This window comes from Chenopodium album, chromosome 7 (genome assembly GCF_948465745.1).
Source record: "Chenopodium album chromosome 7, dcCheAlbu1.1, whole genome shotgun sequence".
In the NCBI taxonomy this organism is placed as follows: Eukaryota; Viridiplantae; Streptophyta; class Magnoliopsida; order Caryophyllales; family Amaranthaceae; genus Chenopodium; species Chenopodium album.
In genome coordinates, this window is record NC_137840.1 from 62,547,336 (window position 1) to 62,574,201 (window position 26,866).

Consider the following 26,866-nt stretch of genomic DNA (forward strand, 5'->3'; position numbering starts at 1 on the left):
GCTTAATATCATTTAAGTTCCAAACCCCATCCTTAATGATATCACTTACAAACCAATGAGCCATAAGAGGAGGGATGCCATGAGGAATAAGGAGATAAATAGGAGCCTTGCCCACCCAATGGTGATACCAAAGAGAAGCGGTGGTACCATTTCCTATACCCACCTTCAAACCCGAAGCTAGTAAATGCCTACCTTTAAGAAGATCTCTCCAAATTGGTGAGTGAGAGGGCTTTGGAACACAATCAAAGAGAGCTGAATTTTTTAAATATTTCTCATTGAAAATTCTCACCCAAAGTTTCGAAGGATTATTTAAGAGAGTCCAGCCTAATTTGGCCATAAAACACACATTCCATTCTCTTAATCTCCTAATACCTAATCCACCAGCAGCTAAAGGCATAGTAACATATTTCCAAGCAATCCTAGGGCTGTAATGGACTTTATCTACCTTATTCCACAAAAATTTCCTACACCTTTGCTCTAATTTATCAAGCACTATGAAAGGGATTAAATTGGTTTGCATATGATAAACTGGATAAGAATTCAAGACTGACTTGATCAATGTGCACCTTCCAGCAAGGTTCAAAAGTTTTGCCTGCCATCCCCTGATTCTATCCATTGTCTTATCGAGAAGGCCAAAGTAATGAGAAGGTTTTAGCCTATTATGACTAATCTCAATCCCTAAATACTTTCCAAAAGAAATTGCACACTTAAAACCAAACAAATTAGCAGTATTAGTCCTGATTAAGTGGTTCATTTTTGGGGGAAAGATCATGGAGGATTTAGATTGATTCAATCTTAGACCAGACATATCACCAAACAAATTCAAAACATGCAACATCTCACTAATATTGACACTAGATGAATTTCCAAAAAGGAACACATCATCCGCATAAAAGATATGATACATGTGAATGGAAGAAGTGAGTCTAATAGGTTTCCACAAACCCTTGCTAACATGCTGCTCAATCATTATAGATAATCTCTCTAAGCACAAAACGAAAATATAAGAAGAAAGAGGATCGCCCTGTCTTATGCCACGAGAAGGAGAGAAAGAATCACAAATTTCCCCATTCCACAACACTGAGATACTAGGAGAACAAATGCAATTTAGAATCAGTTTGCTTAAGTTAACAAGGAAGCCAAAAAAGGTCAGAGTATCCTCTATAAAAGACCACTCCAAGCTACCATAAGCTTTGGTAAGGTCAAGCTTTAAACGCAGATATTTTTTCCTTTTTTTGCCTTCTTGAAAACATGAGAAATTTCCTTAACAACTATAATGTTATCCTCAATGCCTCTACCAGGAATAAAACTTGATTGAAGCGGATTAATGATTTTAGTGAGAAAAGGCTTTATTCTATTAGAAATCAACTTGGCGATCAATTTATAAGTAGTGTTACATAATCCTATGGGTCTAAATTCCGAGATCTTGGAAGGATTTTCAACCTTCGGAACTAGGGCAATGTAGGAATTATTAACACTAGTAGGAACCTCACAAGAATGGAAGCAATTATGCACAAAATTATAAATAGATGGACCAAGATCAGACCAGAAGTGTTGCAAAAAACGGGGCTGAATTCCATCAGGGCCAGGACACTTCATTGGATTCATTTTGAAAAGGCACTCTTTAACCTCATCAAGACAAGGAATACGAGACATAGCACTCCTATTTTGATTAGTCAAGATAAAATTTGGAGCACAAATATTATATGAAGATAAATTCGAATTCAACTTGGATTTAAAGATATTTATGAAATACTCAGTTTCTAGAAATTTTAATTTATCACAATCTTTAACCCAAATATCATCATTATCTTTAAGAGCTAAAATCTTTCCTTGACTTTTTTTAACCTTAGCTAAAATATGGAAGTATTTTGTATTATGATCACTATACTTGCGCCGATTGATTCCTGCCTTCTGAGCCCATATAATTCTTTCCCTTTTGTGAATATCTTCAAGCTCCCTTAACAGATTTTGTTCAAGATTAGTTAGAAAATTCGAGTTATTATAAGATAAATATAATTGAATACCATCTAATCTTGCCAAAATTTTCTTTTATTGTTTTTTTTAAATTACCAAAGATATTCGAATCCCAGAATTTTATATTCTTATTAAAATTATCTAAACCTACTAAGAAATCATCATTCGAATTAGCCCAATTATTAACAAAAAAATTAGCAAAATCCGGATGCTCAATCCAAACTTCTTTGCATCTAAGGGAAAGGGACCTTTAACTGTAGGATTAGTCATATAAATTAATGAAGGACAGTGGTCTGAATAATTAGTATGAGTAAGATGCAAAACCTTGGTGTGAGGGAACCAATCAAGCCACGAAATGTTGGAAAGAGCCCTATCCAATCGCTGTCGAATTAGAGCACCATCCTTTCTTGTGTTATTCCATGTGAAAGGAGCTCCATGAAACCCCAAATCAACAACCCCTGCTTTATCAGTGAACTCCTTGAAATCCTTACATTGACTATCCTTAAAAGGTCGACCTCTCGATTTCTCCGATTGCTTTGTAACTTCATTAAGATCCCCAAGAATCAACCAAGGCATCTCATTAGGAGGAATAGAGTTCTTGAGACGCTGCCAATCCAAGTGTCTCTCTTTAGGCACACTCGAAGCACGCATTCCAATGAGCATAATTTCAGGGGCGTTGTTACTAAAATGGAACAAACCATGTAAGAGGTTTCCTTGATCAGAGAATTTCAGCAAATCCACTCCATTTTTCCAAAAAATCTAAACCCCTTCCCTTCTACCATTAGGTTATATAACTTTAAAATCATTAAAACCCAATAGTACGATAACTTGCCTTGCGCGCTGAGACTTAGCTTTTGTTTCCAAAAAGACGAAAACATTAGGGTGATGCGAGTCAACTATATCCTTTGCATGAGGAACAAACTCCTCGTTGTTTGCACCCCGAACATTCCAAACTATGATTTTCATGTTTAACGCTGGAACAGAACATTGCAGGGTGGTGTAAGACGAGTCACCCGGGTGAGCTCGAACTGGGAGTGGATGAAAGTAGCTCTCCCAATCCTGCCAGTTCTCTAATGCTTGCATGGGGCCCACATCCTCCAATTTGATCGGAGTCATTAGCAGGGGAATTTCCGGGCAACCGTTTGGACGAGGGAAATAGCTCACTTGGATTTGCACCCCGACTACCTCCTCCTTGGTTACGAACATGGCTATACAGCGACTTGGAACCTCGATGTTGTGCCCTCAAGTGACGAACACCAAGGGCACGACCTCCATTCTTTTTGGTAATGGCAATCCCCCGTGCATTAGAAAGCGAGGTGGAGTTCTGAGCATCCTTTCCTCCCTCCTCCGAAGAGAATCCATTAGCCTCAATGCTCCTTCCATCTTCGTCGGGGGAGATGGGTAGCGGCGGACAGATGGTGGAGGGGGAAGAGATTCCATCACCCTTGTCTCCGAAAAAAGATTCAAGAGGTGTTTGGGACCCTGAGAGTGTTGTCTCGCGTAATTCATTAATTCCGGCTCTATGGCACCGAAATTGGGAAGACCTAAGGTCACTGTCCTCATTGGAGTTGAGATCGGTGGTGGTGATTTCCATTTCTGATAATTTCTGAGAGGTAAAACATTCCTCACTTCCCACGGCTTGAGAGTCGGAGGTGGGGAAGGAGGTGAGTGGTGTTTGTGGCTCTTTGGGGGGTTGGCTTTGTTGTTGTTTTGATCCATGCTGATCCTCTGTAGCATGCAAAGGAGAAGAGGGAATTTTGTGACAATGACTTGAACTTCTTCTGAACAATTAGAAGGTATATGTATAAGAGGTAAATGAGAATCATGCAAAAGCATAGAAGAAGTAGAGGAGTCATCACAAACCATAGATGACACATGGTGATCACTCTCTTTTGCATGTTGACAATTGAGGATTTGAGAAGTTAAAGGATTTTTGTCTTGCAAAATCAAATTAACAGAGGAATCCTTTTCTTTTTGCATGGAAATCGAGGGGGAAATCAAAAGTTTATTTTGTACAAAACCTCCATAAGGTTTTTTTTTGCCACTTAGAATTTGATTGGTTGCCTTTTTGTTCCATACGAGTCGTTTTAGGGGGAATAACCTTAGATGAAGTGGCATTGGAAGGAGCCATGTTTTTTCTTGGTTTTCTTTTATTCGACACAATAGTCCACGACCCATAAATATCCTCTGAATTAGAATCCATATCAAAGTTAGTACCTTGGGCCGGCCCAAAAGTGGAATCATCAATTTCTGAACCTTTAGAACTCTGACCCAATTCTGAAACATCTGATAATGGACCAAACCTCCCATTATAATCATGTACCTTTAAAACTGGATTAGGTGTTAATTCCACCATGTGAGAAGATGATTTATGTTGCTTTCCTTTGTTGCCACCTCCTGAATTACATTCTGCCGCTCCATGACCGACCCTGCCACAAGAAAAACACAAGGAAGATAAGTTTTCATAGATTACCTGCTGCCACGCGCTACCAACCCAAACCTTGGTGATTAGAGGTAAATTAAGATCAATCTCAACGCAAACACGAGCATATCTCCCTCTTATAAGACGATCTGTAGAATAATCAACTCTGATAGGTTTCCCCACCACATGGGATATCTCAAACAACGCCGATTTCTCATAATATTCCACCGGCAGCTCAGGGAAACGGATCCAAACAGCCATTGTTTCAAATTGAGATTGATTGGGACGAAAGTTTGGTCGCCATTGGGTAATCATCAAGTAATGATAAAAAATAAACCATGGGCCACCAAAAAGAGCACGCTCGTAATCATCTTGAATGGAAAATCTAAACAAGAAGATGCCTTTACCCAAATCAATTGTTTCTAAATTCCCCTTGATTTTCCACATGATTTGAGCCCTTTTTGCCATAAATTCTTGCCTAACTTGAATTCCAACCACCTTACCCATAAGAGTCATGGACCACGGTAGTCGCAATTTAGCCAGAGTTTCCTTGCTAAATTGCACTGAAAGATTTCCATCAGGAGCTATATCCTCAGAATCATCCCATTCCTTTGCTGTGAAAACAATTTTGCGAGCTTGCTCAAACCATTCAGAGGAATTAGCAACTACCTCTCTAAAACTTAAAACCGGACTAGAACTATTACTATCAATATTGTTAACCTGAGGATTATTATGTGGAACAGAAACATTTGGCAATGGATGATTCCCCTCCATTGGAGGGGAAGAGAAATGGATCTGAACTACGAAACAGAGGAGCTAAAACTTTCTCTCACTAAAACTTTTTGATAATACTTTCCACCTTTGTGTATTATTTTCACGGGTATACTCTATTATAGTACTCCGTAGTATATATATAGATATAGATGTTATCATATAGATGTAGGTCTTAAAGTAATTTGATAAACTTAGTTGCTGAACTTAATGATTAACAAATACAAAAACTTTTGCATGCCCCCGGTTTATAATAATTTTATTGTACATCGAACATTTTTACGAAAAGTGACCCTTTTTTCTTACAAAAGTTACCTTTTTTTTTTTTTTTTTTTACAAAAGTGACCCTTTTTTTGTACAAAAGTGACCTTTTTTTTTTCACAAAAGTGATCCTTTATTTTCACAAGAGTGCCTTTTTTTTTCACAAAAGTGCCCCTTTTTTTCACAAAAGTGAACTTTTTTTTTTCTTCACAAAAGTGACCCTTTTTCACAAAAGTAATTAAGCTACATTTTTTAAAACAAAGTATCAAAATCAACAAAAATAAACACAAAATTAACAATAGTCATGAAAAAAAGTGCAATCACTCAAACAAATCAAACTAATAAAGATCGACATCACATAACAACAAAAAAAATAAAATAGTAATAAATAAAATTAATCAAGAGTTCTGACATGGTCATTGATATAATGAACTTTATCAATTCATCTCGTAGGTCGTAACTCCAAATCAACCCAGAAAAGTAGTGAAAAAACAAAACCTAGTTATTGTAGTATCTATCATTTCTCACAATTGATATAGAATTAAAGGGAAAAACAATTAAATTGATTTTGAGTTATATAGATTGATGTATATTGGGAATCGATTGGGATGAGAGAGAAAGTGGAAAGAATTATGAAATTTTCATTAAAATTTGAGAAAGAGAAGATTTCAGAGTAGTGCAAAGGAGTGATTTTTTTTAGTAGAAGAAGATGGTCGATGTCGTCAAGTATCAGTTTTTCTGTTGGCTGCTATATACTTGAAGAGGAAGATGGATCTTCAAAGAGGAAGGAAAAAGAACAACAAGTAGTAAGTCTCTAGCCATTCAATAATTTACTGTAAACCGGACTTTTTGTAAAGTTTGTGTTACAAATAATAGTTAGAATTTAATTGTAACATTCTATCTAGTCTTAGAAAACTCAAATCACTAGCATCATGTATCTCCTCATCTTTTTATTGTTCTTTATGGGCCAATTGACCAGGTTGGTAAATAAAAAAGACCCTTAACGATAAATTGATAAAAAAAACTTATTCCGGCGACAATTTGGTAAAAAAAGCTAACTATATGCGACAATTTGGTAAAAACAATAAACTCCGGTGCCATTTAGTCCAAAAAATCTTATTTTTGTCAACAACTTTTTAAAAATCTTAATTTAATTCGTTTTTTGTGTTTTTAAATTTATTTTTCCTGTTTAAGATTTTGAATTACTATGTCATTCCCTTTTTATTTTGCTAAATCCCAATACCAAATTTTTTTTCAACCCCTTTATAAAAGAATTTCGTTAATAAGGGGTATGAAACTTCAGTGAAATTGAAACTTCAACATTTTTATTCTTGAAATTGTTATTCCATTAAAATGGTTGATAAAAAAAACACGAAAAACGAACTAAATTAAGCATTCGGGAGTACTTTGTTGGAAATTTTTGTATTTTTTGGGTTAATTGTCGCCTGAGATTATTTTATTTACCAAATTGTCGCTTAGAGTTAATTTTTTTACCAAATTGTCGCCAGAATTATTTTTTTACCAAATTGTCACTAAGGGTCTTTTTTATTTACCAATCTGGTCAATTGACCTTTCTTTATTATGTGACCTTATCTCTTTTCTTTTTGTCAAAAAGTTTAGTATTATTCATGATTCAATACAAGTATAGTATCTAATACTCGGCATAATAATTTTTATTTAATAATAAATAAATTATACATGACTAATATCTTTATGCATATTTCAACGTTAGAACCTTTCGTTCTTTTTTTATTTTTCTCATGAGAAGAGTATTTTGTAGATGAAAGTTTTATTTTTTCCGATCTAATCTATAACAACCCGTAAATTGCATCAATTGTGATTTGGACAGTCTGAAATCATGTCCGAGTATCCAAGTAAAAAGAGTGAAAAGAAGGTGATTTGCAAGATTTCAATTTAGCATTGGCATTAAGTATGAAATGTACTCAGTAGTTGTTTGACAATTGATCAGTGCTCACACAAATGTACAATATTCCTACGTCATGCACATTTATGGAGCATATATACTTGCTCATATTTTGCTTGTAACCACTGTCCACTGTAGTATAATGTAGGAAGTGCAACTTTGGATCCCATAGAAGGGGTTTCAGGTGGATCCAACAAATGCTGAAGCTCAAGCATCCTTTGCTGCAGCAGCATACAGGGCTTTGATGTCTTCAACATCATCATAGCTTCCAAGGAATACTGGCGAGCGCTCGTGGATCTTCTTTGGGATCAAGTCAAGTGCCTGCCATAAACAATAACAGTAGATTAATCAGCAGTTGATATGTGTTCAGTTGAAATCATACATAATTCCATCAAAAAAAAGAAATTATACATAATTATAATTTCAAAGTGATGAGCAAAGCTATCTAGTATTAAAGGGACAAGAAGATTAGGCTAGCCCCACCTATTAAGGAATTTTGAGTTGATATCGGAAATTAATAAAACAGTCTTTATTAAAGTAAATTAAATATACGGGATAGTGCTTTTGAAACTTGTGGAGTTGTGGTACCACAAAATATTAGTTGTAATAGTATTTTAAATGGTTGATACTTTAGAGGCTTGTGGTGGTTGAAATCAGTAAAATTTTACCGATCCCTAAGACCAACCTATATATTTAGTCAACTTTTTGTAAAGGGGATTGTGGATACTTGGTGTCCCCATCAATGATCCCTAAGACCAACCTATAAGAATTTTCATACATGCCAATCCAAAAAGAACAAGGTACGTCTAGTGAATTACCCGCTCTTTGCCTGTAAAAGCTTGTCCGCCTGCTTGTTCCATTAAAAATGACATAGGAAAGACCTCGTAAAGAACTCTGATTCACATAATAAAGCATAAACAAGATGGTTAATAACAATACTTATAACAAATATCAGTATTTAAGTACAAACATATGACCCTTGAGTACAACTAGACATACCGTAGTTTTCCATCAGGGCTCTTCTTGTCACCGGGGTACATAAAGATGCCACCATAAAGTAAAGTGCGATGAACATCAGCTACCATACTACACGAAATAGGTGAAACTTTTAGGGACGGGTCCTTATTCTAACAGAATTACACGCGTACATTATTACATACACAGATGCAGATATGTATAGCACAACAGCCACCCCAATTCCGAAGGTCATGAAAATGAAACATAAATTATTTAGTAAGCTATAAGTACTATCATCGTAGCACACTAGCACCTATGAAATTTGAAAGAATGATCTTGAAGGGGTTATTTTATTTGAAAAGCATAACAGCTGCTAGGAGCTTATATTGCAAACAATACTAGATGCATTATAAAGCCATAGCCATTGACCTGATTCTATTTCAACCCGCAACCTTATTTTAAAAAACCTCAGTTGGTCAGGTAGTCGGCCCTTTCATTTGATCTTTCTACCCCACATCATCAATGTGATTACAGAATACATCTGTATCTTTTAGTTCTATAGAATGGCAGCATATCAAGGCGCTAGTGGCGGTCTCTTACATTTCTATAATTCTGTACAGGTTATTGATGCAACTGACAGTATTCAGCAAATGATCATTCAATCTTAGTAGGAATTGCTATTTCATAATGAAGTAAATTACCTTCCAATGTATCTGAGAGACTTTGGCGAAGAGCCATCAGTAGGGAACTTACATTTTTCTACAAACCTAAAATCGGCAAGGGTTCAGTATAGCAACACCAAATACAAGAACAATCATAGATTAAACAAAAGGTTTACATACTTCGTTGTTGGGCCATCCCAGTTCTTTGCATTGCCTTCATTCACTGAATAGATCTTACCTTTCTTTGGGATCTGCACAAGAAAAGGAGAAACCAGATAATTAATAAGAAAAAAGTAGGATAAATTCTTCTTAGTGCATGCATCTCCTGCATACAACTCGAGATTTTCTTAAACAAAAAGCACCCCGTTTACAGTTTCAGATGTCTGTAAATAAAATGAAGGTAATTGGCAAACATTATGGACTTCATTTGAAACTAAAAATGACAAACTGGCATATGTTGCAATGACAGTCTGATCGGTAGCCTACTTAACAGTTGGTTTCCACATGGTCATCTCTTGCAAAGAGGCAACAGGCGATTCACTCTTCTCATCTCTCAACTTCTATTTCGTTCTAATACTTCGAAACTAAGGATCCATGTATTTCTTCGTAATTATTTTAAGACATGAGCTTGATCTTTCATAAGACGAGAAAACTAAAGCACCTATATGACCTTTACTACCTGCTCTTGACACAGCCCACTTCACTGCTGCATTTTCAGGAGGGTACTCTTATTTAATCTCAAGTAACAGAGTATTTAACGAGATTAATCATCTTTAAATCATTTGTATCACTTGAAAAATTGTAGACAAGTACAAAGATGGTTAATATTGTGGTGACACCTGACACTAGGCTGTATAGATTTTATTTCGGGTTAAGTTGATTACTTAAATAAATCCTAAAGCAAAATTCTAATACACCTTCTCAGCAGCTCATATAAACCATACAGAAACCAATTTAGCAATTCTTCTGTAAAGACATGCACCAGTAAATCATGAGAGTGTACCTTGATGTTTGGATGAGTGAGAATATACTCTCCAAGAGATGGGTCTAGAGTGAAACCATTGACACCGCTTCCAGCACTCAAGACAAGCTGTAAAAACAGCAGAAATTGCCTTGTTTATAAGCAGAAATAATTGTGCAGACATGTGATCAGTAATGAAATATAGAAAGAATAGAGTAGTAGGCTGCCATTACACAATTTCTCACTAACAAGTAGAAAATTTTGCACATTCAAACAGGTACCATATTGTTAGCAGATTGGGGAAACAAGCAGTCAAGCACAATGACAAAACTAAGCAACCACGAAGAAATTTAATAGTACCGTGCAAGAGCTCCCATACATGCAATAACCTGCCGCCACCATATTCTTTCCAGGTTGCAGGACCTCGTCAAGAGTTACATTTTTGAAATCTTTCACCATGTAAATCCCAAAGATCTAAGTGAAATAAAACAAGCCAGCTTGTTAATTACGTCACTGCACATAATAAAGGTTATCAAGATTATAAAATAGCTCCAAGAGAGTAACATTGAAAAGGCTGAGATGCTTTACCGTGCCAATTGAAACACCACAATCAATGTTGGAAGATCCATCCAGAGGATCAAATACAACACAGTACCTGAAAAACCAAGGCACAGAGTTCATCTTAAACGTCTAACATAAGCAAAGATGATCATAATGAAACAATCGTACTTGGCATGTGATCTTTTTTTGTAGTTTGTAAAGAAAGAAATTGCACACAACAAATAGGGAACCAGTGGGGGAGTGGCTATACTCACTTTCCACGTAGAGCTGGCTCGACGAATGTTGCCTCTTCATCCTCCTCGGACACAAGAATGCACTGCAAACACGTTACATCTTTTAGCAGATATTACTTCAGGAATTCATCATAAGAACCAAGGCTAAGAGTCTCATCCACTACTTACAGTTCGGCCACTACTTGTTAAGGCATTGACAAAAACTTCATTTGAGAGCACATCTAGCTTCTTTTGCTCTTCACCCTAATGTATAATACAATCAAAAGAACATTAAACACTGGAAAAATTACAATGTGTCTGAGTGTAACAAAAATAATTTGAAATGTTGATACCTGAACATTAGTTTCCCCTGCAAGTCCTAGGAGCTTGGCAAGACCAGCCTGTTAAGTAAACATTGATAAAATAAAAATGAATGTTTATACAAAACTTAGAATTAACAATATGTTCTCTTCACCTTGTTTTTGAAACTTATACAATCATAGCATACAAAACAGAAATGAAAACTGAAAATTTCCCACCAAACCAGATCACATTTTTTTTTTCTTTTCATTGATTATTGTCAAATATACTTAATTTCAATTGGAAATAACGCATCAATGCATTTTAGCAAGATCTCATTTGCTAATGTTTTTTCTATCTTATCGGTGTACAAATATAATTGAAATTCAGTCAAATAGGAGCAAATCAGACCAAACCACATATTAAACTAAATCAGACCTTATTAAATTCAAATCAAAGCACAATATATCAAGTGAAAATAACACATCCTAAATCAAGTCCATACTATTCCCCTTTGTGACTCTCTATACACTAAAAGATTAAAAAAATACCCCAAATCTAGGATCAAACCCGGTCAACATAACTTCCCTTGCGTGCGTGTGTATAGTGATTTAAAAAGATCATTGATGTAGACCGGATTTAATCCTAAGACACCACCTCCCAAGTTTTTTTGTTGGCATCCACATATCACTTTCCGTTGTAGCTATCTATACACCGAAAAACAAATCGGGTGTTTCAAGACGTGTAAGTTAGTACACCACCTTCTTCAATTACAGATAAAATGTATGACTTGGTATTGCATCATTAGATCCTTCTTCTTAGCTTATGTCTATCCAAAATAGTCAATGAAGTACGGGTTGAACTAACAATCATCCTTAATATCTAAGCAACAATATATTAGTACAATTAATCAATTAAATAGAGCTAAAATCAACTTCTTGTACCAACTACATTATCCCTTATCAAATTTCATCTAGTATATAAAATCCATCAAATTGAGCTTAACCCAAATTTTTAAAAATAAAAATAAAAAATCAAGTCAAACAATGTGTTACAATTAATTGACGAAATTTTACATTGGAAAAAATTTACAGACCAATAAATTTGACCAAATTCTTTCATCGTCCAAACTAAAAAGTTGACAGTGATATCTCAGGTTTAAATAAAAGGGACCATAACTCCATTAACAATCAGAATTGTAATGGGTAAAATCATACTTTAGAATAAGTAAATTTGACCCCACCTATAAATTTAATCTCCAAAATAACATTGACCCACATTTTGTACAAAAATTCTTAGTCTAACAGAGCAAGGTATACATGGGACGGGTACGTTCAACTCTAGGTATATCCGAATGCATAATAAAAGTTCCGATAAATTAGTATCCCAAATCAAAGGAAAAGTATATAAAAATGACTAGAATATGACTTCAATTGAGTTATTTCAGAACATCAGTTAAAAAAAAAAAAAAAAAAAAAAAAAAAAAAAAAAAAAACATAAAATTTCTGATAAAAATTAAGAAGATAATGAACCTTGTTAACAGCAGAGCAGACATATTTGCAACCAAGAACAATGTGACTGAGAAGAATGGTGAAATCGCCTCGAGATTCGGGATGTTTAGTCTGCTCATTCAACACGTACCGTGTTATGGTCATCAAATCCGTCAACCTAGCATCAGCTGCATGATCCATCTTCTTCTTCTTCCTGTGATTTTCTGACTCCTCAAAGTTTGGAACAGTTAATTGGTTGTTGGGTATTTTGTATGTGATAATATAGGGAATTTAAGATGGGACGTCAAAGGAGGAGAGAAAGTGGGGTTTGGAGATGATGAGGTAAAACTCTCTGCCTGCCTCTCAGTCTTGCAGTCTGCAGATAACGAATTTCGTTGTTATTCTGTGCGTGTGTCTAGACCTGATAAAACTAACCCGACTCCACTAGAACATGACAGGACAATCTGATTGCCACCTCTAGTACTGCTGTTTGTTGATTCGAGATTTTATGACAGCTTTTTGTTTTGGTTTGGAATGGAAGATATTTTTGACACTTTAGCAGTTCAAGGAAATATTGTAAAAAGTGAGGGGATTTTATTTTTGGAAAATGTGTAAAATTGTCAATATATATATGGACGTTATGTGCTGGTTTATCTAATATTTTAACTCATTGGTTGATTTTTTTGATGAGGATGTTGATGCAATGACATGTCATCTTGTGTTAATTGCTTTGCCAATGGATATACACACATACCTCACATTTTCTTCCTAATAATAATAATATATGTTTATTTTGTCAAAATGATAATTAAATTAATAATTATTTTTGTCATTAATGACAATAATAAGTATACGTATGTGATTTTTGTCACATTTTCTTAGTGTTGGCACTTTTAAATTTCATATTGATATATTTGGTATTTTACTAATGAACATTTATTATTATTATTATTATTATTATTATTATTATTATTATTATTATTATTATTATTATTATTATTATTATTATTATTATCTCAAAAACAAAAGTCATACAACCTACAACAAATTAGTGGAAAGCCGAGATACAATCTGGGTCCCCACTCCTCTAGCTATAGCAAAGCCTACCGTAGTGAATATATGAGCTGTAGCACGAGCCCCAATGTCTTGCGTCATTGAGAACCTTTGAATCTGTTTCAGCAACGCAACGGCCTCCTTCTCTAAATCCCCAAGCGAAAAAAAGGAGAAGGGAATGAAACCATAATTTATTATTATTATTATTATTGATGACAAGAGTAATTATTGGCGTGAGTTTCCTCATTTGAAAAATAAAATTAGAAATTCAATGAGTTTTGGTTTTAATTCTTGCGCCTAAAACCGTTTAATATATGTATATTGTTTTATGAAATCACAACTGACATACATAAACAAGTTTTAATTCTTGCACATCTTCTAAACCCTTTTAATATATTGTTTCCCTACCATAAATGAGTTTTGATCTGAATTCTTGCGCATCTTCTAAAACCTTTTAGTTCATTGTTTATGAACCATGATGTCAGATCACAAACAAAAAAAAAAAACAAACAAAAAAAAACAAATAACATTATCCTCCACGATATAAATATATAGTCATTTTATTGTATGTGATCAAAATTTATGGTGGAATTAAATAGTTAGTCTTATAAAGAATCGCAGCTACTACCTCCGTTACAGGTTATGTGCAACAATTTGATATAAAGTACAGAGGAAAAATGTCTAATCGTTGCACATAATTTGTAACGGAGGTAGCATTAAGGATGATTTTACAAATCACGTATTAGTGTATTACTACTTTACTAGTGAGTGACAAAATCGTTATAAAAAGTGAAAATGACATAGACAAAATGAAAAAATGAAACTCCTGAATCTTTGCAAAACAAAACAAGGCAGTGAAGAATGAAGATACAGAAGAAAAATATGACATGATCTTCATATATAAAAAGAAAAGTTCTCTTATGATAACATATGCATTCAAGGATATGCACAATCTATTAACAGATTTATCAGGGAACTAGTTCTTCCGAGAAATACTCAACAAATGAAATCAATGTCAAATATGACAGTTACAACAGGGCACGAAAATTTGGTGCCTATCTGTATCACAAACCAACACCACCAGTGCAACGTTTGTTCAACCAAAGCTGTGCTCTGAGAATAACAGTCTCATGCGTCCCCTCAACTCATTTACTCTAGATTCTAGACTGTCCACACACCGGCGGGTATATGAACGAGAGCTGATGTTTGGATCCAACACATCATAAAGATACTAAACGATACTTGGAGGATCCCCAGTCCAATTGCAATTTGCACGAGCCCACCGCGTTTTAATACAGTCTACAAGTGGAGCATGTTGCGGAGGCTCAGGTGCAACAGCTTTAGCAGCATCTTTTCCAGCAGTATCACTGCCACTGGAGCTTGAAGGGGGTGCTGCCTCTGCCATATATTCCTCTGGTGTCCACCTAGGTGGAACTGAAACTCGCAGTTTAGTAATCCGCGGTCTTTGAAAGGGTGTCTCACCTTGGTTTCCATTAATTACTGATTTTGCAATTCCATTAAAATGGTAGAGATCAAACACCTTTTTTCCCATTAACCCCGAGGAATCCTTGAAACCTCCCAAGTTCCTGTCTAAATCCAAAAGAACCTGCCAGAACTCACTCCATACTATAAAGCCTGCACTGCAGAGGCGGTCAAGCTTATCAGAGGGAAGGTTTATGCCAGTTTCTTTAAGGACCTGATGCAAGCCCTCAGCACTAATGAAGCCGCCACCTCCACTCTGGTCTTGTGCATCAAATGCTCTCCTGATTCTTGATTCCCTCTCCTCCATTTCATTCTCCTCCTGAACAGAAGGATGAAAAGCAAATAGGACTGTGTAATGTGACTCACTCCCAACAACCCATATTGGCCATTTTGGGCGTTTTAAATGCAGTCCGACTTTACAGAAGTTGAGGGACTCGAGCAGGGTGAGGAATCCAACTTCCACATCAGTGGATACACCCTTCAAAAACATGCCACCTCCTAAGTCTATCCTCTCATCGAACACATTCGCAACAGCCTCTCCACACAGTAATAGGTTTACAATTTCCTGCACCATGTTATTCAAATTAGTAACAACACTCATAATGCAGATGAAAGTACACCTTATCAACATAAGACCAAGGAGTTACCTGTGAGGCATGACCAAAGGGGGCAGTGACTAGCGGTAGGCTTGGATCATCCCTATCAGCTTGAATGGATTCCTGTACAATATAATAGTAGGTTAAATAAGCAGAATCTAAATGTAACAGAAGGTACTAATAAAATTACAGCATAAGCATCAGATGTCACTAAGCTACTATAAATAATTCAGTATATTCATTGAAATAATACAATTGTGTAGACTACAGCATTGTCAATAGTGTTTCTATGAAGATAAAAAAAAGGAGGGGGTGGGGGGGTGGGGTGGGGAGGGGGGTGTAAACAGAGCATGTACACCCATAAAGAGAATCGCTTGTAAGCAGGCCAGATCTTTCCTGTTCAATGATGCAAGGATGTAACTGTTATCTATCTTCAGGTTTTTACAGAAACTTTGTCGGTATAAATAGTAAAGGAAGTCAAACAATTATGATCAGAGTAGACCACAAAAATGGGTCCTTTGGACCAGAATGGGTTAGGTTGATCTGAGACTGAATGGGTTAGGTTGATCTGAGACTGTCCCACTTTCGGTTCGGATCTATTTCAGGTTTTGTAGTAACATGATTCTCAGCGACAATTTAGTGATATTTGGTGGGCTGAAGAACTGAATTTAAACAGCCAGGAAATTGCATCTTTGTTCTTTGGCACCACAGAAGTGGCTTAGATGGCACAGGAGACCAAGTACTTTTTTTTTTTTTTTGAGGCAAGACCAAGTACTTTATGTTCACCAAATTAGGTTAGAGTTCAATTCTCTGAGAGGTAATAGTCATATACTCATATGACTCATATCCTAGTAATGCAAAAGGTGGAAAAGTTATTGGCTTCTACTCTATCTTATAACTTTCACATAGGGACCAAAACCTTGTCATTACAGGAGGGCATGGAGGCTATGGTTGCTAGAATCAACTATGGGCCTTAAAATATTCAGCAGTTGAAGTTCTGTTATTGAGAGGGGTCCATATGTTAATAGCTGACCAGAGACTGGACAGAATCATGTTCAGCATCAGTCTATCAAAGGTTCAGGGGTCAAGTGATATAGGATGTGGATGACATTTAACATAGACTTCAGAATTTCTTTTGGGATATAGGCTTCAGCTTACCAGAATTTCTTTTGGGAGAATGGGAAATAGACTTCAACTTAGATCTATATAAGAAATCCTTGCAAGTGGGAGATAAGGGAGCTTATCAGTCTTATATATTTTAGCATAGCTTCAGCATCATTAATGGCAGAAACTAGGAAGAGGAAGATCAATGTAACAAGAGGAAATAACAGCAAGTGTGAATAATAATTCTACTTTCCAGAGGTGTCTCGCAATTTAGTTTAACTAAGCTACAACAAAATACTCAATCAATGTTCAACATAATTCTTCTCTCCAATTAGCTCTATTTATAGAGCTTTCCCACAAACAAACTAAGTGTCTTCTCCAACAAGCTACTAACCATCAATTTAAAATGATACTCCTAAATACTCTTCCCCTTAATATCGACTCATAGAGGAGTATGTCCAATATTCATTGAATCCATCCTTGATAAATCCCTAGACAATATCTACATTGGCAGACAATTTGGCTTTATACAACAGTCACTCTTTCTAAGCCTCCTAAAGAGACTTCTTACATGCCAGCCTTTTCCCTTTTGTACTCTAATCTAAAAGGATAAGGTCCCATATACATAGCATTGGAATGGGAATTGAAATGGAAATGTAAACAATGGGAAAATGAATATCTCACAACTTTAAGCTCTTTTCACTGATCCAAGGACATTGCTTCCAATGGACATGATTGTCCTTTGATAGATGAAAACAAAATGAAAGTTCTCCTTGGATTGATGAGAACTGATTAGCTTCTTTACATTGTGATCTTCCTATCTCACTTTTTCTCCATTATTGATACTTTTCTTATCTAAAGAAACTATTTTATTGACAACAAGTATAAAGTTCAAGAACGTTACGTTAAAAGTAGTTACTGGCTAGCAGCTCTCATTCTTCACCCATCAAAAATCATCCCCACTCCATTCCAATTCCACTTGATGTAAGAGTAAGACAATTAGGAAAAAAGAAAAAAAAAAAACAAAAAATCACATTTGTACCAAAATGTAAAATAAAAACAAAATGTTATCTGCAGAACACGTTCAAATATTTTTATATATTGACATAAAGCTCTCCCAAGTATGCAGATTTGCAGGTTCCTAAAGAGGGAACTAGGGGAGGGAAAAGACAAATGCAACAGGAAATTAAGGACGCAAAATAATTGAGATAGACATCTATAAGGTTTAACTCTCAAGTTTTCAAGAAATTAGATGATATGATAGAGCAATTAATCACATAAAACAGCTAACAGACATACCAGTCCTCGAGAAAGCAATGCTGAGATCAAAAACAGCATTGCTCCCATACGACTTTCAAACACAGGAAGCATCATCTCAAGTCTCTGAATTGCATTGGCAGATGATGTATATGACGTTACTCTCAGGGTTTTCTGCAAATCTGAAGCAGACTCAATAGAAAAACCTTCTAGAGCTTTCAATATCATCTGTAAAATAGAAAGAGGCACGAGCATTAACTCAATAGAACAGGAGAAGGTATAATTATTACCCCAATCAGCTATAGCGGTAACATAGATTTAAGAAGTCATAAGAACATACCTCATCCAGTGGTCCATCACTGTTGCCTTCACCATTTTGGTCGAGGACATCAAGAGTTGCAACCACTGCCTTTTTATTACTTCCACAACGAAATAATATCTCTGCCATACTTTTCACCAGTGCCCTGTAAATTTAAGAAAAGATTTGCGTGTGTTTAGTCTCTATTAGATATAAGATTATATAACACTCCAGATTGACCACAGAGAGATAGCAACAAGATATTCAAGTCAGTTCTAGTCTACAATCTCAAAACATCACCTCTCCACAACACATAATTCAAAAAGGGAAAAATGCAGAGTCAAGTTCTTGTCCAAGAAATGAGCCATTATTAATTTAGGATGGTGTGAAAATTGGAGAGGAGGGTGGGGGGGGGGGGGGGGGGGTGAACAATGGGCCCTAAGGGATCAGCAATACTTGTGCCTAAGGGAGGGGTGTAGGGCAATGTCTTGTCATTGCTTGATGTTGGTAGATTTCTAATCCTCTTCCCCTTGTAAGTCAAAGTCACGCTTTTGACTTAAAAATAAAGCTAGTAATCCAAAAAACAACAATGACATATAAAGTATAATACAATCACGTTTAAAATAAATCTTTAAGCGTAGGAGCTTCTATTTGTCACCTTTTTCTAGTATCCTCTGAGAGGGAAGCAAAATTTTCTGGGGTAACAGATTCCCGGTTCCAAGATCTCTGTGGTGTTCTTAATGCATTATTACTTGACTCTTCTGGAACAAACAGAAGATACTTTAGAACGAACCCCTGCAAAATTAGGGAAGAAAAATGTTAAGTTGAGAAAGTCGCTAAAAGATGTAATTTTTACGACATCATATGAGATACAGCAGATTTTCTTTAGATCATGCTCAGCAAAATAGGTAATCACAGGCCGAGGCCGCAGCCCATAGATAATACACTCAGCCATTAAAAAATTGCCACAGTTCTGTTAGCATTTCAGAATTATTTTTTTCAAAAACAAGTCATAGGAATTATACTAATATTATGCAGGGACAAATTTGGAAGCTAAATAATATAGTCACCAATATTCGGGCTATTTATTAAATTACCTACCAAATTACCTTTTTCAACAATGTGTATGTGTGCGCGTGTGTTTCCATCATATGAACTTGCAGGAAAACAGGACAGATATGCAATTCTATGAAAAAACAAAAATAGAATGTCGACTGATGAGAACCAACATGAAACTACAGACTTGCCATTTCTCAAAGGGCAAGAATGAAAGAAAAATACAACCACAAAATTGTTAAATGAGTGCAACAACATCATGACTACATAGTGTTAGCCCAGCTCCTAATAAAACATATATTACTTTGTTCACCTTCTCTTCCCACAAACTTAAGTGTACAGCAATTTTCCCGCAAAAGTAATTCCTTAATCTATGATAATGTGATTTACAGAATCCAAAAGTAATTCCTTAATCTATAAAAATTAAGTACAGCCACTCGCTTAAAATATATGGATAACAACGATGGGTACCATTATCACTTTAACACGACATGAAAGCAAGACCAACACTCAAAACTCCTAGTCAATTGAGGCCAATTGATTGCATAAACAAATTATTTCTGTGTTAGGTAAAGCAACTCTCATAGAAGGTTGTAAATTACTCAGCAGAACTGATAAGGACACGGCTAGAGAAGCAGATCATTGGTTTAAAATTCACTAAAAACGGCAAACTAGAGCAGTTTAAAAGCTGTGACATCCAAGAGATCTAACATGTTGTGCTAGAAACTATTACACCATATCTTCTACATTTCCTCTTCACAATTTACCTTTTGTTTAATTATTTAGCAATGTGCTAAAAGAGTGGAAGACTAATCTCAAGTGCAAAAAGTTCTTAAAACAAATTATCAATCTTTACAGTCATATTCCAGTCCCCTTACAAAGAGATATTGTGATTTTTTTTTTAATATCTGGGACAATTGTCAGCTCAAGGAATCCAGCTTTTCACTAGCACAGAGATTACCACCACAGATAATACAGAAAAAGACACCGATGAGTCCAGACGATATCAGATGCCATAAACATTGAAAGCACACACTAAACATATAAATAGCACTGAAGAGAGATATATAGCCACTATGGCTTACACGAACCACTAGTAAAAGATATGATAGCTAATAGTCCCAATGTAACATTGAACGAAATGAAAAGTTTGTCTAAAGAGTGCCTAATGAGAATTAATAAATCAAAAGCCACAGCAAGAAACCTACCAATAAACATTACAGTTTGTGCAAGATTAAAGTCAAGCTCAAATGGAGCTCTAAATTAAGCTGGTAATTTGATGGGCTTAGCCCAAGAAAGCTCAAAAAACAAAAAAGATCAAATTCATTATAATATACTCCCTCCTAATTTTATTTTTTATTTTTTAAAAAAGAATGACTGCAATTGCTGTAGCAACAGAAGCTAGGGAAGATATGAGAAAGAGGAAAGCAAATTTTGTATTCTGCTGTAATTGGCTTTGAGCAAGAATAGATAAGAAAGAGCATGTTGTATGCAGGGCTTGTTGTTCATGTAGGAAAATTTCAGAAAGGAAATGTTGCAACTATTGCAAGTGGGGCACGGTGAGAATAAAGATTTGCAAAATTAGGAATTAAGTAAAATTGTAACCAACAAAACGAAGGGTGTATAAATATATATGGTTAATAAGAAGATAAAAAATATACATTACCTATTTGTCATCCACGGTTTAGATTTTGAATGAGAATGTGAATTTGTAATAGAACTCGTCCTTTTCAATAACATCAAGATCTACATTTCCAGATCTTTTACCTTGCTAAGGAAAGAAATCTTAAAGCTAATTCGAGCTAAAATAAGATGAGCAGTTGAGTTCAAAGTCCAGAACACTAAAATTTACTTCTATGAGTCATATCCAAGATAAAAGGTTTTTGAAAACATACAATTCATCAAAAGAATGATCTAACAGCACTTAATATCTTCTTTCTTTTTCTCTACTTGGAATGTCACACAGTTGAAATACTTGAACAGCAAGCAGCCAAGCACACAACCTAAACTAATTTCCTCATTTTAGATTACACAGAAATAGCTAGGAACTTCTCTAAAGGTCACTAATATTTTTCTAATAGTATAAAAATAAACTTGAACTTCATGTGCTATTGGGAAAATAGTAATAAATAAATAAATAAATATATAGATAAATCCAACCCGTCAAAAAAAAAAAAAAAAAAAAAAAAAAAAAAAATCCAAAATAACTTAGGACATATGTAGTTACATTAATAAACCAAACTTGTGTATAAAAATTGTCCTAATTGACTAAATTAGCAAAATAAATGAAAAAAATGAGCATGAAGCTCAAGAGTACATATCTCTATAATTGGAAATCCCCTCCCCCGAATTAGAAAATAATAACTAAATGCCTAAGGCCTAAGACAATAAAAACTAGAACATGATTATTAATTGAAATTATTGTTGAAAGTACTTGAGTAATGAAAGATTTTAAATATAAAGTGCAAAATCTATTTTCATAAGAAGTAAAATTTCTAGATTTATTAGATGTGTTTATAGCATTTTCATAGTAATATTTTGAAAAAAAAAAAAACTTAAAATGTTACAAATAGATCGAAATTGTTAAGATAATGATGAAATAAATTAAGTCAAAATTTATAAAATTAAAAAATTTTCGTTTTGGCAACTTTAAACTATACCACTTGAAACTCTTCATCCTCAATTCCTATGCATTTTCCCTTCATTTATTTTTTAAAAAATATTTAACTTCCTGTAACTTCCAAATTCTACAAATCTATATTTAATTTTTATTAAAAAAAAACAATAAACTACCTATTTCACCAACTTTTCCAATAACAAGTATTTAAAAGAGCCTCAATATCTAAGATTGTTTCGTAGCAAAGAATATGTCTCATACATTAGCACAATTACATTCTAATAACTCAATAATAATGATAGAAATTCCACCAAATCTAATACTGAATAAACAAAAAAGGAGACATTTTAACTACATTTTAGGAAATTCATATCCGACCAATAATGCCCTTATTGCAGTATTCCTATATACTCGTAATGTCTATAATACTATCATAGATATTGAGCAATTAATTACTCTATAATTTAATATATAAAAAAAGACAATAGTTACAACTTCAAAAATGGTAGTTATTAGGCTTATATTTTTAATAAAGGAGATTGAAATTTTAATATTATAGATTTGAAAGATAAGAAAATTTTATTAGATATGTATAAGAAAGGTTGGGGGTTTGCAAAGATGTATTACTCCCTCGGTTCTTTTTTTTTTTTTTTAACTTCTCACTTGATGTTTTGATATGTTCTTATTTCATCTTCTCACCTTCCGTTTTGATATGTTATTTTTTCATCTTCCCCCGCTTTCTGTTTTGATATGTACTTCTTTTATCTTCCCACTTTTGCTTTTTTCCTTTTAACGGTAAAAAAAAAAATTCCGCTGTTATCACTTCCTACCCTACTATATCGTCAACATAAAACTATATAATAATACCATGTTTCTAAACAACTTTCTCTCTTCTACCAAAAAAGAAAAATTAAGGATCCACTTTCCACTTGCTACTTCATTTTATATGAATAATAAATGGAATATAAAAAATAAAAAAAATATAAAATATAAAATATATAAAAAAAAAAAAAAAAAGAACAGAGAGTATTATTTTTTTTAATAAAAGTAAAGAAGTGGCGAGAAAATTGTATGCCAGATTGTGAGTATTGTGACAAGTGTCATATAGGGACTTTGCTGGTGTAAGTCTTTGTAAGAAATTAATACATTTTCCAGTGGATAACAATCACGACTTCAGATAAGAACCAAAGCACTGTAACAACATTAGTTTAAAACAATTGATTCATGAACAAAAGTAGAAGTAAAAATGGGTAGCATGTGAGATAATCAAGCCATACGAGCAATTTAACTCCAAGATTAGCTTACACTTGACATAATTGTAGTTCTTACAGCACTTGAGACTGAACTTGGTTCAAAAAAATTCAGAATACTGACTAATCAAGCTAATATTTGTTTAATCCAATCATGCAAACACAAAACCTTATACAACAAATCATTTATAATTTTCACAAGAAAACACCAGGAAACTAAGTGTCAAGCCTCTAAAGGCCTAATATCACAGTGAGCAAGAAATCAACTCATACTTGTATTGTTGCTAACACGCCACATGGGCCTCCTTCATGCTGCACCAGGCCCATAGAAGTTTCTGGATCAGGGCTAAACCTACAATAAGGATTTCTATCAATTAAGCTGATAAATATAGCCATAAAATACCTTAAACTTGTCATCCTTTCTAAAATACTTCGCATGAAATAGCAGATAAACAGAACCCAGAAAACCATAACAACATAATAATAGAGTGCAGTATAACTAGAAACATCAAAAGAATAAAGTCACATCAAACTGAACATTATTAGATTTGATGAGTAGTGGACATAAACCTAGCGGCAAGGGGTCTAATATTTTAAACACATAATTTCCTCCAACAAGAAAAGTCCCATACTATTACCCGATGCCTCTAACAAAAATTCCTCCTTAGAGGGTTCAGGAGTGGAAGGTCAAATGTAAGCAACATAACACATAATGCATATAGGATAAATTTACCTCAAGACTATCTTGAAACTGTTTCCATTAGATCCTTAAACAGATGACAAGGCTAATTTGGAGAAACACTGCCTATAGCAGCAGAAAGATAATCTCTTTACAGATATAGTCGACACATTGAAAGGATGCTAAAAAAGATTCTTTCTTTCCTAATTCCCAAGTCCATGTCAAAAAGCATTTTTCACATACACAGGTTCCGCTTGGTTAGGTGGATAACATATTTAATGAAAAAATTTTAAAAGGGAAAATAATTTTACAAAGGAAATTACTATTGCAGACTTCGGCCCTGGTTAGTTCACTTATTTAGTTGAATTGAAATGATTTTCGTTGTACTTAAATTATTATAATTGAAGTGAAATTATTTTTGTTTAATTGAAATTATTTTTATCAAACCTAAATTATTATTGCTGAACTGAAATTATTTTTACTGATTCTCTATTATATTTCTTCATTAAAGTTACTGAAATCTACTACATTGAAATCATTTTTACTGAACTAAAATTATTTTTACTAGACTGAACTTATTTTGTACTAAAATGAAACTATTTGTACTCAACTGAATTATTCTTGACTAAATATAATTTGTTTAGGGCCTTACTTCTTTTTGGTTCCCTACAATAAATTTATATAGAAAAGGGAATTTAAAGTGGAAGGGACATGATGGATGAGAAGAGAGAAACGGAGGTAATAGAAAAGTAATACGAAGTAAAATGTGGACTCCCTTCACAGCAAAAGAAAAAGGTTTCACCTTTAGGAGAGTTATTTTCCACCCCTTTTAAACCAAACATCGGAATCATTTTCATAGAAAATGCTTTACACCCAACACTCTCACAAGTCACAACACTCGAATACTACAGAAATTCATTCAACTTATAGGACACATGACTCACTCCATCATCATGACTTACTCTTCTGTCATATACAATCACCACACTGTATTACATTTTTCGCAAACAAATTCAACGGGCAATGCCACAGCAAAGTCCATAAATCACGAGATTTTCTCTTTAATACACAATCTCTATACTGTAATACATGTTTCACAAACAAATTCAACTATTAATGCCCCACAAAGTCCATGAATCACAAGATTTTCTCAATTTAACATACAATCTCTATACTATAATACATGTTTGGCAAACAAATTCAATCATCAATGCCCCAACAAAGTCCCTAAACCACGAAATTTTCTCAATTCAATCCTCAAACAATAAATCAACATCAACAATCGTTTAGCAAGTCATAGAAACAAACCCTCAAAAATTGAAAACAAATGGCAATCATACAATCATAAATCATAATTCATAAATATACATTAAGCAAAGCACGCAATTCTCTGTAAAGCTCATACAATTCAATTTCTCACCCTAAAATTGTTCACAATCACCATAATAAAACTTCAAAAAAATCATAAAAAAAGAAATTGTGAACAAAAATCAAGAAAATAAGAATTACCTAATACCCTGATTAGTCCACTGAGCAAGAACCTCCTTAGTAACATTCCCACCAAAAACCATAAAAAACAACTGATTCGCCTCGTCCACCGATAACTCCTCCCCTAAATTCTCCCCCATTTTCACCTCCCTCACCTTCACCTCCTCCGCAATCTTCACCTCAATCTCACCCTGGCTACCGCTTTCGCCTCCGGTCCTGGGGGCACTAACACTCAACAATGGCGCTTTCGACATACTCGTCGTCATCATCATCATCCTCTTCTCCGCCGCGGCAGCCATAAGCTCCCGTTGAAGCCGCCGGCTCTTCAACTCCGGCGACTCCTCCTCCACCTCCACCTCCGGCGAAGCTCCGGCGGAAGTAATACTAACATCTCTAGGCTTACTTCTCTTCGGCTCCGGCGGAGAATTGCTCGGCGGTTGCATACTCATCCTCAACGCCATCTGCAATTCCTCTTCCTCTTGATCCGCCATTGTTATTAATCAGATCGAATTTCACAATTTCTTGCCCTATTTATCAATAAATCAATCAAATTAAATGCTGAATGATTTTCTTGAAAATCCCAAGTGATTTCAAATCTGATGAATAAGGAATCAAATTGAAATCAAATAAAAAGGGGAAATCTTTGATTTGTAACGGATAAATCGTGAATTATTGATTGAAATTATATGAATTTAAGAATTCCTAAAGAATTTGATTTCATTTAAGAGAGAGAAAGTGAGTGGAAAGGAGAGAGAAAGAGAGAAATGGGAGATTTTCGTGTTTCGACCATCCGATTAACGGTTGAAGGTTGGGGTTTAGCGCTTAGGACAAAACGGTGTCGTATTAGTGGAAATGTGAGGGGTATTTTCGGTATTTCAAAATTAAAGTTGACCGGATATACTTTACGTCAAGACAGAGTCTTTCATTTTCATGATTGATTTTCCTTTTTCTTTTTTTTTTTTTTTTTTTTTTTTTTTTTTTTGTGGGTTTAAGAGTTTGAGAATTGCACGTGTTTGGTTTTTAATAAAAACGTGGTATTTGTTGTTTAGTGTTCGTTCTACTCGCTTAGTTAATGGAGATTGGAGCATAACAGATTAGCAATCGCACCTTACATTGTTTTGAACCTAATGCTGATAAGTGATAACTTATATATCATATATCGTGTTTGATCATTAAATTTATATTACCTCTATTAACTTATAGTTGTAACTTTAAAATATTTTATATCTCACAAATAATACCTCAAAGTTGCAATTAAATGTTTACATATGTAGTATTTTTATTGTAATTGTTTTTTATAAAAGTAGTAGTTGTTATATTAGCATAAGTATGAAACAGGTAAGTACAACTCGTTTTGAACACCTAGATCATCATCCATATTAGTTAGAATTACCCATATCGGCATACTTTATTAGCCACATGAGAGTTGCTTACAGTCACGTGAAAATATTTTTACATGGACTGACACATGGCACCAACTTTGGGGAT

The 26,866-nt window shown here is 34.6% G+C and overlaps 2 protein-coding genes across 2 annotated transcripts; both read right to left on the reverse strand.

Annotated features, from left to right (window-relative positions):
• Positions 1-7,329: 7,329 nt before the first annotated feature.
• On the reverse strand, positions 7,330-13,045 carry LOC145639145 (fructose-1,6-bisphosphatase, cytosolic-like). Its single transcript, XM_081690309.1, has 12 exons — positions 12,541-13,045; positions 11,062-11,109; positions 10,898-10,972; positions 10,751-10,812; positions 10,524-10,590; positions 10,296-10,409; positions 9,978-10,064; positions 9,155-9,225; positions 9,014-9,079; positions 8,355-8,441; positions 8,174-8,249; positions 7,330-7,676 (listed from the first exon to the last, which is right to left on the reverse strand). The coding sequence occupies exons 1-12, from the start codon at positions 12,697-12,699 to the stop codon at positions 7,563-7,565; spliced, it is 1,026 nt and encodes a 341-aa protein (XP_081546435.1). The 5' UTR covers positions 12,700-13,045; the 3' UTR covers positions 7,330-7,562.
• Positions 13,046-14,423: 1,378 nt separating this feature from the next.
• LOC145639147 (uncharacterized) lies at positions 14,424-26,164 on the reverse strand. The gene is made up of 7 exons (XM_081690310.1): positions 25,400-26,164; positions 23,485-23,563; positions 18,947-19,083; positions 18,331-18,454; positions 18,033-18,218; positions 15,681-15,752; positions 14,424-15,598 (listed from the first exon to the last, which is right to left on the reverse strand). Exons 1-7 carry the CDS (start codon positions 25,867-25,869, stop codon positions 14,783-14,785), a joined length of 1,884 nt encoding a protein of 627 aa, XP_081546436.1. The 5' UTR covers positions 25,870-26,164; the 3' UTR covers positions 14,424-14,782.
• Positions 26,165-26,866: the final 702 nt, after the last annotated feature.